General features: G+C 42.7%; 2 protein-coding genes across 3 annotated transcripts in view; one reads left to right on the forward strand and one right to left on the reverse strand.

Annotated features, from left to right (window-relative positions):
* The window catches only part of LOC115796045 (probable G-protein coupled receptor 34), a 38,208-nt gene extending 28,745 nt beyond the window's left edge, over positions 1-9,463 (reverse strand). The window contains exons 1-3 of one of the 2 annotated variants that reach the window (XM_030752258.1): positions 9,429-9,463; positions 6,088-6,243; positions 5,832-5,868 (exon numbers count right to left, since the gene is read on the reverse strand). The gene's annotated coding sequence lies outside the window, so the exon portion shown is untranslated. Of the gene's footprint in view, positions 1-5,831; positions 5,869-6,087; positions 6,244-8,433; positions 8,570-9,428 lie in introns of those variants that run through there. The other variant, XM_030752267.1, reaches the window with a different exon arrangement.
* LOC115796057 (nuclear receptor subfamily 0 group B member 1-like) lies at positions 3,653-5,111 on the forward strand. Its single transcript, XM_030752281.1, has 2 exons — positions 3,653-4,190; positions 4,427-5,111. The coding sequence occupies exons 1-2, from the start codon at positions 3,653-3,655 to the stop codon at positions 4,669-4,671; spliced, it is 783 nt and encodes a 260-aa protein (XP_030608141.1). The 3' UTR covers positions 4,672-5,111.
* Positions 9,464-14,585: the final 5,122 nt, after the last annotated feature.

A 14,585-nucleotide genomic window follows, 5' to 3' on the forward strand; every position in this document is an offset into this window, starting at 1 on the left:
TGACTAATTTTTCCACCCTGAGAGAAAGACACACGGGCCTGATGGAAGAACTTGTGCTAAATGGACCGGGGAATTTGCCTGCTCTACCTCTGCAGTGGACTGCTGTGTCTCCTACACAGAGATCGTTTACTGCCATTATTTATTTATTTATTTTTGGAGTACTCGAGCTCAGAAGCGCACAATCATCACTGTTTGTTTCCACAGTTCTCAAATAGCTGATTTGAGTAGAGAAAGCAGGAAATCCTGCGCTAAGATGAGGTTAGCAGCCCTCTGAACTGCCACCTGCCACTAATTTAGACTTAAAAGATATTTTCAGGCGCCTGTATAAAGACCGCAGAAGCTCAGTGGCAATTTTTAGGAAACAGAAGCAGTTTTTCTGTTGGTTATTTATCAAAAGGCTTCATCACACCTCCTCACATCACACTACATTTAAAACTGATCAAACTGTACTCATTTTGTTCCAAAAGTTGTTCTTTATGTGTTATTATTGTTAATAACTACTGCTACTATTACTACCAGGGTACTTCAACTTCTGTAATAACTCCAGTATTTCTAATTTTTATTGAAGATATTACAAGACTTTTAAACAATTAAGAGCCTTTTGTATTTGACATCAAAACATCACAATGCACGATTTAACCTTTTAATAAGTTGCTAGGAGTATAAACTGTCTACTTTTTCCTTTACTGTACATCTAATTCTGGTTAAGAACACAATAAGTGGGCAGACTGACCAGTTATAGAGGAACCCTCGTGGTTTACAGTGAGTGTTTCAGAGTGGGGTGTAGCGTTAACGCTGCAGCGGGTCTTCTCACGAAGACAAGAGCGAAACAAAGGGAGAACTCTGCGTGCGTTCTGCCTCAAGGCTTTGTTAAAGTGCAATGTGAAAAGTTGTGAAAGGCCCTGATGATGAATGAAATTCTTCATAAAACAACCCTGAGAAACACAGAAAAGGATCATTAGAAACGACTTTGATGAAAAGCGTCGGCGACCTTCAGAATTTTGCATAATATTCATCCCGCTTAACATCCCTCAATGACCTTTGTATAATCAACGCCGCGTTCTTGGTTTGAATTCAGACGTATGTTTTCTGCTGCACTTTGTTACTATAGAAACAGATTCTTGTACAAGGAGAAATGTCTGGCCTTGTCAGGTAATTACACACTGAGGGCAGCTTTCCTTTTATGCCTCCATCAGTCTGCTGCTTCAAACCCTCACGGCTCAGGAAATGGAATCAAACTCTAATGGCTGCGCGCCTCGGCCAAAAAAAACCAACTGATCAGATTCGATTCAGCTTCAGAAAACTTCAGCGTCCTTCACGGCGTGATGGAAAGAATTTTGCAGCAAGACTTCTGTCAAAAACTGCACAACAACAACACATTTGTTTCGTTTTGGCTTCGTCTCAAACATTTCTGCTAAAATTTCTTTTCTTACCCAGAGGGCTGCAAGACTGTCAGACCCGTGATGCACTTTAGCTTTTATGTATTTTGATCTCACTGTGAGTAAAAACTTTGGGAGTCCTTCAAGAAGCAAGCCTAGCAGCTTCCTCGGGACACTTATTCTGAAGCATTTTCCACATTAATTTTGCAATATTATAAAAACTGCATGTAGAGAATCACCAGTCAAATCTCAAAACCTGCTCGGAAGGTTTGCCAGCTTTACCCCCCCCCCCAAAAAGTTTAAAAATCTTTTTCCTAAAGTTTAGTTAAACTTTTAAAACACCATCTTTGCTGCTGCTGGTTTCTCCCATAGACTTCAGATGTGCTGTCAGATAAAACCAGTTATCTTCAAACATGACAACTTTCACAAACCTTGCATTACAAAGCCCTAAATGTCAGGACCTTTCAGTCAACAGATCATCGCTGATTTTACAGCTAAAGTCAGAATGAAAGTCAACACAAACAGCCTGACGCAAATTATGAGTCATTTCACTCGTTCAGATGTCCCAAATTCTCTCTCTTTATCAGAAGTGTGTCGTATATTTCTGAATCTTTACCTAGATCTAGCAGGCAACCACAAGCTGACTCAACACTGACTCTGAGTACACCCTGCGGTGCGAGTTAGTCATTTCCATAGTTTGTTTTTCCTGGAGTGTATTCTGTCCTCTAAGGCCATCTGCAGGTCTTTGCTTTGCAAATGCAAACAGAGCTTAACATGCTCCCCACCAGGCAGCGCGTTACACTCATTCAAAAACACCGCAAATTAAACCTCAGAGATCGAGAGCAGGATATTTTAACCTCAAAATAGAAACACAACAACCTGTGTTCCATTTTGCCACATTACAAACAAGCGCAAGGGAGGTTTGAGGTGTGTGAATCAATTCCTGCCAGGGGGCTCCTGCTTAGAGTCTTGCATGAACCCATTTTTCTCCAATAACAGGGCTTCAGTTCAATCTTCCAGCAAGCCAGCTACATGCAGCCATGACGAGGCTGGAAGCTGGCCAATTTTGCTTTCAAAATAAGGGTTTCATTCATCAATACTGAAGTTACAGAAATGCAACATGTATCCCAGTTTCCTCGGTTGCTTTTTCATATTTCTTGAACATTTTAAAAATTCTCAGGATGGAAAATGCATTTTTTTTTGTTTTTTTGTAAGGCTCCAACTGTGTTCACCTTTTTGTGTCAATGGCAGGAAAAAATTAGAAGTGTTCCTCATCATCTAGTTCTTTTAAAAAAGTCTTGTTGTCTTACTGTGTTTTTCAGTGGCTGATTTCACAAGAAAAACAACAAAGGAACACCCCCACCCCCGCAATGGCCACACACAACAATACACAAGAGTAAAAATTAACTGAAAATGTGCACTGCGTGACTGAACAAACTCAGACTATCAATACCAACAAACATGTACTGTGAAAACAAAACACCTTTCTGTGATGTGTAATATCTTAGTATTGAAACATCAAGCTGGGAATCACTGGACATCCTGTCACACTGTTACTTTAGTAACAGATTCTTATCAGTCTCACACCCAATGCTTTATGTTGCTGTGTGTGTGTCTATAGGACACAACCACACTTTATTTCTTCCTATAGTTTGTGGTCTTTCAAAGGCAGGCTGCTTGCATGTACTCATTTTTCACCGGGTCCAGGGTAAAAGTGTTCTACCACAGGGAAACAGCACTTTGATTACAAAGACATATAAAACAAATAAAGTTGTGGACAATCGTGCTCAGTCAGGATCCTGTTATTATTCATAAGTGTGAATCATTTCACACTGTTTTGAAAACTTCAACTGTCATTTGATGTGTGATTATTCAATCACCAAATACTGTATTGGTCTTAAAAATCCTAAATAAACAATGAAACTAGACTAACATTTTTCCATCTATCATGGGCTCAGCTACAGGAAATAAATCAATATGGCAAATGTAACTATATAGTAATGAAAGTTACAGATAAGTTGAACAATCTACATTTTCCAAGCTGAAGATGCACCTATAATTCGCCCAAATGTTTCTATTCTTTCTTTAAAGTAAGAGCTACTATTGATGTAGCTGTTCTCACAACCACTACTACATTTGTCTGTCACTTTGTCATGCTTTTAATGTGAAAACTACTAACCGGAAGCATGTTTTTGGTATACTTCTGAGGGGTTCTATAAAGATGATGTTCGCTTCAAGAACTCATGATCAGTGTGGTCGCTTTAAGAGGGGCCATGTCGTGCTGCGAGTGGAAAAGCACGCAGGACACGGGGCGGGGGAGCATCCTCTACAGCATCCTCAACAGAGGCTCCCTGTGGCCGCAGGGATGCACAGGCGCAGCCGTTGCGCACCGGCGCTGTTCCTGCGCATCCAGGAGGAAACTGGTAGCTCCGCAGTCGGTGATCAAAGCAGCCTGTGAGGTGCTTGTGAAAACTTTCAGGTTCGTGAAAAGTGTACCGTGTTTCCGCGGTTTGCCGGCGGAAGACCAGCACCGGCTTGTGCGCAACAGCTGGGCGCCCCTGTTGCTTTTGGGCTTGGTGCAGGAGTCCGTGGACTTCGACACCGTGGAGACGCAGCAGCAGCCCAGTCTGTTACACAAGATTTTAACGCACGACGAGGACCGACAGCAACTCACTGCCAACGAGACTCCCGACCCCGGGGTCCCTCTCGGTGATGTGCAGAGCATCAAAATGTTTCTGGTTAAGTGCAGAGGGCTGACCATCACCGTTAAAGAATACGCGTTTCTGAAAGGAGCGATACTATTCACCCCGGGTAAGAATCAACCCAAACTCCAGGGGCAAACTCTACCACACAACACCGCTAAAAGTTACAGGCGCAGCTTTGCTTTGTACTCTAATAATACACGGAGTTAAATGCGTAGGCTGTATCTAAATCTTACTCTTACATTTAATGCATTGCAGACTAACGGCGCGTATTCACGGTGGCCGAGCAGGCATTGATTAAACAACCCAACATCTCTCTCCCTCTTTGTGTCTGCCTTGTTCAAGTGCCTGAGCTGGAGTGTCACGAGTACATCCACGCGCTTCAGAGGGAGGCTGAGCGTGCGCTCTATGAGCACGTGGGGACGGTCTACCGGGGGAGTGCGTACCGGTTCGGCAAGCTGCGCGTGGTCCTGAACGCCCTGCGCGCCACGGACCCGGATGCGGTGGCAGGACTCTTCCTGAGACCCGTGACTGGGAGCAGCAGCAGCAGCATAGATGAACATGTGCTTGCTATGTTTTATGAGAGGTAAAAAGTGGGACTGAAGAACAGACTCATCGGTGAGCACTGAATGTAACCATATGTCAGCTGGCATTACTCACAACACATCACATCATGACTTTATGTTTTTGTGTGGACACTGAGGAGCACCACAGACACAGTGACCTTAACCCTTTACAGGGCACTCACTAAAATACTGTAAAATTCAAACCTTACTGGAGTTATTGGAGAACATGTTATGTAATTACTTTGTGACAGTTTTCAAAATGTTTCATTTTACCATGTAGAAACATCAAGGTCAGTGAAGTTACCATGTTTGGTTTCCTGCCTGTAACTGGGAAAAATTCAAAGAAGTGTACAAGAGAAACACACACGTGGTGAAAAGAACATGTATTTTAGAACATTACAACATACACATGATAACTTTTAGCATTAGGCCATTTCTTCATGACCACATCACTGAGGGGCAGAATGGGCATCATGTATAAAGTGTGCAGAAATGACTAAAAAAAAAAAACCCTATAAAGGGTCAATAAACGACAGAATGATTACTTTCTGGCATTTCTCCCCATTCTTTGCTTGCACCATTAGAAGGCAGCATTCAGAAAGGAGCAAACAAATCCCCTAATGGTTCTATAGAGACTCAACCCTGAGACAGAATACACCCTCAATGAGAACACATGCCAGAAGAGCAGCAAACATCGTGCAGTCAAACAGCAATGCTTTTCCCTCCATCAGCTCAAGAGACACAGCAGAAACCTCCAGGTCAAACCCTAAAAATCACCTACAGAAATCATGCTTTCAGAAAGCAGCGGTATCATGAAAATGAGACCCAGAGGGACAACCAGACACAGACTCGACCACCAAGAGCAGCCCGAGACTACAAACCTGTGCTAAGGCTGACGGTTCCCTACATGCATGAACCGTTTCCCTGGATCCAGAAATGTATCTGAATTACTTCCTGCTCCTTGTGAACATCAAGACGACGGCTCCCAAATTTTCCTATTTTGACTTTCATGCAAATTCATCAATACCTTTCTGAGGCACTCAAAGAAGCAGAACAATCACATCACTTTCTTGGTACAGGTAGCACACACACACACACACAGCAGGTAAGCAACAGCTCACATTCACAAAGCAAAACAAGGCAATCGCTGCTTCAGCAGCAAAGTTGAGGTATAAAGGTCCTACCATTGATGCTCTGCCTGACTGGTGGACCCATCACTGTCTGAAATAAATAAGCAGATAAACAGCATTTAAAATTTGTCAAAGAAAAATCAAAGTATTTATCAGCTACAATTAGGGATACAAGGTAACTTGATGTGATATTTTTCCAAACTCCTAAACTCCAATCACCATATCTGAATTCACACATATGCACTAACAACAACAAAAGTTACGGGGTGTCAATTAAAACGGCTGCCAGACAGCTTACACTGTAACACACCGGCGGTTTGGGCTCCCTCCGTCTGCTCCGTCAGCTTTGGTAAACACGTCTCCGCTCAGCGAGGAGTCGCTCGATGCCTTGCTTTCATTAACAGGACCTGGCGCTGAGCGGCTTCTCGTCTCCTTCCTGCTCCCAGGTGTCACAGGATGCTGCTACCTGAGAAAAACCAGCCTGAATGAAAGCGCACATAATGATGCTGCAGATTCTCCCTCCTGAGGCACTGCAAACTGTGTGTTCATAATGTGAATTAACATTTCCTGTTTTTTTTTTGTCTTACGTGGAAGATGAGTTCTGTGTTATTTAAAATCCCAGAACTGGATTAGATTATGACATGACAGCCTGTAATGAACCAGCGGGCCACTGTGTCACATTTTAAAACCAGAGGGGGGGTTATTGATCAAGCGTGATGTGATAGCTTAAGCTGGTTATGATGCATAGCAGGTTCCCAGTGGCCTATTTTTAGGACTGCAGCTAGCAATTATTTTCATTATGGATCGATCTGGCAGTCAGAGCCACATCCAGAGACCAAAGGAGTCTCCCATTCAGTCTGAATAAACTTTAAAGAGAAGTGTTTCTAAAAGCTTCAAAGCAAACAAAGCTGAAAATATATTTAAAAAAAATGTTTGGCAGTGTATCATTAATCTGGAACTAATACAGATGCCGATGTTTGCAGTTAATAAATATCGGCCACGGTATCAATAATTGGCATCTTATTTGCTGATATCAGTCAAAAAGCCCGATATTGGCAAAGAATGATCTATCCTTCCATCCCCAGCTGAAGCTTATGTTTTGAGATAAACGTCAGAAATGGAGTAATGAATTAAGCTGATTTTTAATAGAGAGATTTAAAACTTTTTAATTCTGACCAGATTGCAAGATGTGAAAACATAACCCTGACTTCATCCAGTTATTGGCAGCTGAAAAAGTACGATCCAGGCTCTTGCAGCTAAATGAAATGCAGACGGGCCTTAAAAAAAACAGATCTGTATCTATATCTGCACTTTATGAAATTGTAGGGCCTCTTGAACCCCCTCCATTTTGATCACTTGACATTTCTGGGAATTTATGACTGGCAGCTTTTCAATCTTCCAGGCCACCGGCTCTGCATTATTAAAAGTCAGGTATCAAAGTCTACAACTTACCAACTTCACATTTCAGCTGCTGATGACAATGAGCAAATGCTGAGCACACGCTTCCTGGGAGTGTTCTCCCGGGGCTTTTCTTTCCTTCGGATGCAGCCTTTCAAGGCAGCAATAGACATTTTAAGCCTGGCCCTGAGTATTAGCGCTGCAATCTTCCAAGCATTTGCATCAACAGCCTCTTCTCCTCTCAGCTACGGAGTCTAACACCAGCTAAGCTCGTCTGAGATCACTGCGCTCTCCTTTTGGTGCAGGATCTTATACCCAAAAAAAACAAAAAAAAACAAGAGAGCCTGTGGACGTCAACATTAAACCCCTGAAATACAAACTCTAGTCACAGATAAGTCACTGCACATGGACTCCACACAAATTAAACTTACACAGCAATATGACTTAGAAATCCCGAGAAACTCATTGGAAATTGCTGCGATATTAATCAAATCTACAAACCATTCAGTACAACGGATCAAATATAAGTGCCGATCTTATTGTTTTAAGTGCTTTTGGTTTTGGAAGAAAAGAAATCTGAAACTAAGCCTGGGGTTTATGAAAGTGCCCACTGTAAATAACTGGCTGATGTGCTGTAGCAGTCCTGCATAAAGTCCTAGCAGTTCTCATATCAGCACATTTCATGTTCTAAAGCATTATAAATACTTAACGCTATAGCTCTGTGACAGATAGGCAGCGTGTCCAAGGTGTATCCCACCTTTCACCCTATGACAGGGAAGAAAATGCATGGATGAACATAACTGCTATAAAACAGCACTCTCTGATGAGGGCTGCTGTTTTATCTAGATTCCAGTAGAGGGCGCTCCTCTTATGTAAGCAAAGAGTTTTTCAGTGATGAGCTACAGTGTACCCTCTCTGTGCTGCCCATCTCAACAAGGTACAGAAGCTGCAGTGGACTTTTTAAATCAGATTGTTTAACACAATCTTGGAGAGTGAGAGGACGCCTGAGGAACGGAAAGCTAGAAGAAGCAAGACCGAATGCATGTGCGTGAATGAGATGGAGACAGGTGTAACAGTGAAGGTGGACAAGTTTAAATACCTGGGGTCAACCATCCAAAGCAACAGACAGTGCAGAAGAGAGGTGAAGAAGAGAGTGCAGTGATTTATGACAGAAGGCTAACAGCAAGAGGGAAAGGAAGGTTTACGAGGTGGTAGTGAGATCTGCTACGGTGTATGGTTTGGAGATGGTGGCACTTACAAAAAGATAAGAGGCAGAGCTGAAGATGGGGAGTGTTTCATTAGGAGCGACCAGGACTGGGTTACAAATGAGCACATCAGGGGGGGGCAGCTCAGGCTGAGTAGTTTGAAGACAACGTTAGGGAGGCGAGGCTGAGATGGTTCAAACATGTGCAGAGGAGGGTTGGTGGATATACTGGGCAAAGGATGTTGAAGATGGAGCTGCCAGGCAGGAGGAAAAGAGGCAGACCTTGGAGAAGATTCATGGATGCAGTGAAGGAGGACATGCGGAGGGTTGCAGATGATTTGTTGTGGCAACCCCTACAGGGAGCAGCCAAAAGAAGAAGTAGTTATTTACCAAATTCTTGGAGTTTAACATATTTTAGCACAATGTGCGTCATGTTTCTATTCAGTTGTCAAATGTGTAGCCCTGTGCATATTTTAAAGGTTTTGTTTTTTTAAAAGTATGCTGTCACAGTTTGCCCGGGGATTTACATTTCAATGCTTTCCATAATTTAAATGTCAGAGTTAATTTCTTTGCTGCAGGTTTTTTTTTTATATTGTATGTCGTAATGTTTTCAAGCATAACTCAAAATCTCTGTGAATTCTGAATAATTTTTTTTTTTCTTTTTTTGGGGGGGGGGGGGGGGGGGGGGGTGTTGGGGAAATTCCATTTGATTGAAGTAAAATTGGGCTAAAATCTCAAGTATCAAATGACTGGAGAAACGGAAACTTGCAGCCACTCATACTTAATGAACACATCTTATTTATTTATATTAGTATCCACAAGTCTATTTAAAAATCAGTCCAAAAGAGTGCCACATGTACACAATCCTGCAGAGCACCCTCTCTCTGTGCTGCTTTTACTCACTTTCAGCCCTCTGTTTCCGAGCTGCCGGGCATCTAAAGTTAGCGTTGTGGCTAACTACATTTAGCAGTCAAATAAATAAAATAAACCACGGCAGCTAGACTAACTTCAAATGACAGCTAAAAAAAGATATGCAGAGGCTCATATACCTGCTCCCGTCCGCCCTTCGTCCGCATGAAACACGGTAACGGCAAAACTAGCGCACCTGAGGCTCTTCTCCTAATTACGTCCATTAAACCGCTCCTCTCTGACGCACTTGTTATTAAAGCTACTTATTTATTAACTGTTTCCTATTGTGATTATCAGTGGAAGTGGCTTAAAATGTATTTATTTATTGTTTGTAAATGCATGTATACGCCATAAATTCATAAACTGTAACAGTAACAAGCCAACCAATCCTAAAAAGTTTGGTTTATTTTCAGGTGTTACCTGGTTAGATATTCCCAAAATCCAATGCTGGGCTGGAGTGAGCCTGGTTCTCCAACCTGAAAAATACAGCAATATTATAACACTTCTAAACTCCTGAAACATGCGGTGACAGTATCTGATTTTAGTGTTGCTTGCAAAGTATCATCTGGCTTAATTCAGGGCTTAATTCAGGTAATTTGATGCAGCACAAATAAACCTGACACGGCCTATCCTTCACGATGAATCGACCCGGTGCTGGGTCTGTTATGCGGAGCATCCCCCATAATAAAAATCATTACTCGTTTGGGACAAATTAAAAGGGTTATGCGTGTAACTGCAGCAGTTTATCTAATAGCAGCGCGCTGCCTTACAGGAGCATGCGCAGCCCTCCATTCATCACAATTACACGCTTCAAATGGCACAAAGATTTCAGCTGGGGCAATTTAGAGAAGATGTGTGCGATTTTTATCATGACTGAATGATCTACCCATCACTCCACTTTCCCCCCCATAATGGCTCAAATTGGTGCCTTTTCTCCCGGCATGCCTTGCGAGGATCTGTCTCCGCGGAGGTGCGTGGTGGAAAACGACCAGCAGATGGCAGCGTTTCACTTTGAATTTCCTGCGGCGGCCACTTTGCTCTCTGTAGCTGTTAATTGGAGGGATAGAAATGGTCTCGAAATCAGTGTTGCAACATTTTTTTTTTTTACCATTATTATTATTATAAACGGGTATGCTTTCACCTACCGTTTCTGCTTCCTTCAATTAAGACATGAAAACAGCAGTATCCTTTGATAAGCCAGCTGAATCCAGCTGATCAATACCCACCATTCACCTCACAGCACACACTCACACACGGCTGCAAAAATAATAAATAATTAAAGACAGAGCCACTCTTGGAGGAAGTGGAGGAAACAAACTGAAGCAATCGGTGATCCATGACTGGCATCTTCCACTCTCTTACTCTCTCTCTCACACACACACACAGGCAGTTATACCATCCTGAACCATGGTGAGTTCAGTATGATTCAAAAACTGGGTTAACAGCTGCCTGCATCTACTCTCCAAATGCTTTCAGCTCTCTCACACACACACAGCCACCTTTCTGCACAGACAATTGGCCTGGTTCTTCGAGTGGAAGGCATGTCACACAGGGCAGAGCACCGAGCTCCGAGTAACAAGGCCCTGTGGGACACGGAGGGGCATGGTATACCTGCCAGAGTGAGTAATACTCTTCACCAGTGTGTGTGTGTGTGTGTGTGTGTGTGCTTGCACAGGCAGAGGAGGAAACATCTGTGCATGAACAGTATATATACACACACACACGTAGCATGATCTGATCTGAGTGAATATCCCCACCACGTTGCACGCTTTTGTTCAGGGATCCTATTATGCTGTGACACTGTAATGAAGTGAAAATGATTTCATTTGGGGGGAGACAAGTGAGTGCAGCTCAGGAACCCCCCCCCCCCTCCCCTCCTTTTCACAGACACACACCATATGGCAACATGTCACTTTGGATGAAAACATCTGGCGGCTTTCGTTGTTCACATATGCACAGATGATTAGATATGTGGTTCAATGCTATAGACGTGAAGGCCACGGGGAACACATTATTTCTGTAGCTCGGCACCAGCCGTGTATATGAGTACATGACGCAGGATGCAGCTGGCTCCACACAGGGAGACGCACTGACTCATCCAGTCCAGCTACTTTCACCTTTTCTCCTTCTCCAGCTTTCTGTTGCATTCTGGGAAAGTTCACACAGCTGGTTTGTCAGAGAAAAGGATTCAGTCATCAATCCTTATGCAGCCCATAGCAGTGTAAAAGGGTTGCATATATATTTAGGTTATTCAGACATTTAGGGACACACTTATGTTGTTTCAGCTTTTAATGTTAAGCCAGTGTTGTTGTGCTTTATGTTGAAGTCTGGGAGAAGTTTCCGCCTCGATGCAGAACTGTGGCGGGATTCATCCGCAGTCAGCACGTGTGTCGTGTAGAACCGAGACGGTGGGCGACACAGGAGACAACGAAACTCACGTGTGATGTGAAGAAAGAGCACAAGGTGTATCACCACCACCTCAAAGCGTCCACTTGTGGTTCGATGCTGGATATCTGGTTTAAAAAAGCCAATAATCCTGCACTTTAGACGCCAGTGTCCACCCTACCCTCTCTCACATGTGGCACAAAACAGGAGACAGTCTGCTTCAGATTTACACTGCTGTGAAAAAGTCTCGAGCTTCTTTATATTTTGCTTCCAAGGAGCCCGACGTTCTTGTAATTTTAAAGTGGTCTTGAGAAGAGGAATGTACTTTTGTTTTTTAGGCCATTTAACACTGACCTATGAATCAATGAAGCATAAAACCAATAAGGTGATTCCAAAACAGCTAAATCTTAACATATCTCGATATGATGTTGCAGTGTGGCCTTAAGAGATCGAAGGAAACCGGATGAATGGAGGACAAAAGGAGTGGCAGAACTAAAAAAAAATATATCTACAGCAGATGAACAGTATCTGAAAGTCAAGTCCTTAAGAAACGGAAAAAATCCAGCAGAGACCTGACACAGGACCTGAGAGATGCATCTGGACCTTCAGCTGATCCATCTACTGTTCACTGAAGCCTCATCACAAATGGTCTCATTATTATGTACGGATGAGGTCAGGAGAGCAGTACAACTATGAGTGTCTGCAGCCATCAGTAAAACAGGGTGGAGGCTCTGTCACGGTTTGGAGCCAGTGGTTGTTGGAGATTGTTTCAAAATTGATGGAATCACGAATGCAGAAAAGTACCATCAGATTTTTCATCCACCAAGCAGCACCACCTGGAAACCATCTGATTGACAACGGCTTCATTTTTCAGCACGACAATGATCCCAAATGCACTGCCAATGCAGTAAAAGCATACCTGGATAGAAGAGCTTCAATATCCTGTCTGAACGCGCCTGACATTTGGATGCAAACAACGCGCCTCCTTTATATAATGCCTCGAAAAGTAAATGCTGCACTTGTGTTGAAACAGCTTTAGTGTGCTAAAGAGGTGCTAGCTTCCTACTCCGACATAAGCTGCAGACATTCCCAATAAATAATAGCTCAGCTTCACTATAAAGCCAGTGTTTTGATTTCATTTGGCTTACAACTGTGCAACCAAAACCAGCCTCTTATCATTCAAGGCGAATGCACCGAGGCTGAGTAACACTGCCTGGCAGAATTTCGTGACCCCCCCCCCTCACCCAGTGTGCTTTTGGGTTTTCTTTTTCTCTCCACTGCTGTTGCTTTGATCACAGCAAACAAGTAAATGGCTACACTATGGGCACAACGCTCTGAGGCAGAGGAGGCGGGGTTAAAAAAAAAAGTGTTTGCCTGCCTCGAAGCACGCTGAAAGACAAAGGATCCTGTTTAAATGTGACAGTTTTACTGAGCAAACTTGCCTGTAGTTTCCAGTGGACTAATTCCCACTGGAAAAAGAAAAGCCATTTACAAAAACGAACCTTTGAGTCTTCAGCCGCATTCATCAAGCAGTTTGGCACACCATTATTCTCGCTGCAAAAAAAAAAGAGCCCAAACAAAACATTTCTACTACACATTCAAAATGTACCTGATAAATAATTGCATTTGCAAAGCAACAAATCCATTTCCTGCTCCGTGTGAAATGCTGCCAAAAGTGCATTAAGGTCAAACAACAATCAGGACATGTTTGTGTTTCTTTCTTTTTTTTTTTTTTTTTTAAAGTGTTTCTCAATGTATTGATCGCCCTGATTTAGTCTTATTCTAAAATGAGGCCGGTCTGATTCAGTCTGAGTGGAATAAGGAGACTTATTGATTGTTGTTTCAAGGTTTTACGGGAGACGGGAGAGTTATGGCGGTTGGGACCGCATCGGCTCTCTGCCAAGAAAAGGGATCCGGGGCACCGTCAGCAATCTGCGCCGCCGCTCCATAAACAAATTGTGCTTGGGTGCCATTTTTTTTTTTTTTTTTTTTAAAGCAAACAAAATACAGCGCTCTCACTCCGCACACAGCATACACAACAACTGAGGAAATAACATTACCATAAATGTGGTTTTATTAATAATAACAGTATCTCTTTTAATGAACATTGCAGATACATAATAGAAAATAAATCAGAAAACAGGAGAGACGTCGTCTCACGAGTCGTGAAAGTGCCTGGAATAATTTCTGTGCTATATATTGTCATTGTTATTCATCACCGTCCTCATCAAAGCCACATCACCGGAAAAGTTCAATTCCTCATGAAACAAAAGTGTGTATCATCCCGCTAAGAAAATGTTTGCATTCGCACGGCTTCCCAAAGCTGGAGCGCAGGCGCCCGACTCCAGTCAGCATCCCCTCGACTGGACGCGTCAGCCTCCAGTCAGGATTAGCATTTCTACTTTGAGAGGCCTTGTGAATAATGACCATTGGTTTCATGAATATGGCTAGATTGTCTTCATCTTACTCATGTTATTATCTTGATTATATTTACACAATGCCACATCAAAGAGCACAACAGACTCCTCTGTTCAGACTCTAATCAATGTTACTTTTGGCAGGAGGGACAGGTGAAGTGGATAAAAGCAGGCCTGGCTCTCAATGGTTTGTGGCGTGACTGGAAAAAAAATAATATATAAAATCTCAAAATGCAAAATTCTCAGCTTACAGCAAATACTTAAAAGAAAAAAAAATATCCAGGCCTCATCTGAAATATCCAGTGAAAGGAAATAAGTGACTTTTTTCAAGCAGATAAACGGGGGACGGAACACAAATTTCATTTATTGTTTACAAGTTCATTACATTGCATATTTTATGGCACTAAGTTAAACATCTATGAGATGCTGCAAGTATTTTAGTATGAGGTTAGTTTTTCAGAAATCAAATATGATATGGCACAGCTGCAGGAGGAG

This window comes from Archocentrus centrarchus, chromosome 2, assembly GCF_007364275.1.
Source record: "Archocentrus centrarchus isolate MPI-CPG fArcCen1 chromosome 2, fArcCen1, whole genome shotgun sequence".
NCBI lineage: Eukaryota > Metazoa > Chordata > Actinopteri > Cichliformes > Cichlidae > Archocentrus > Archocentrus centrarchus.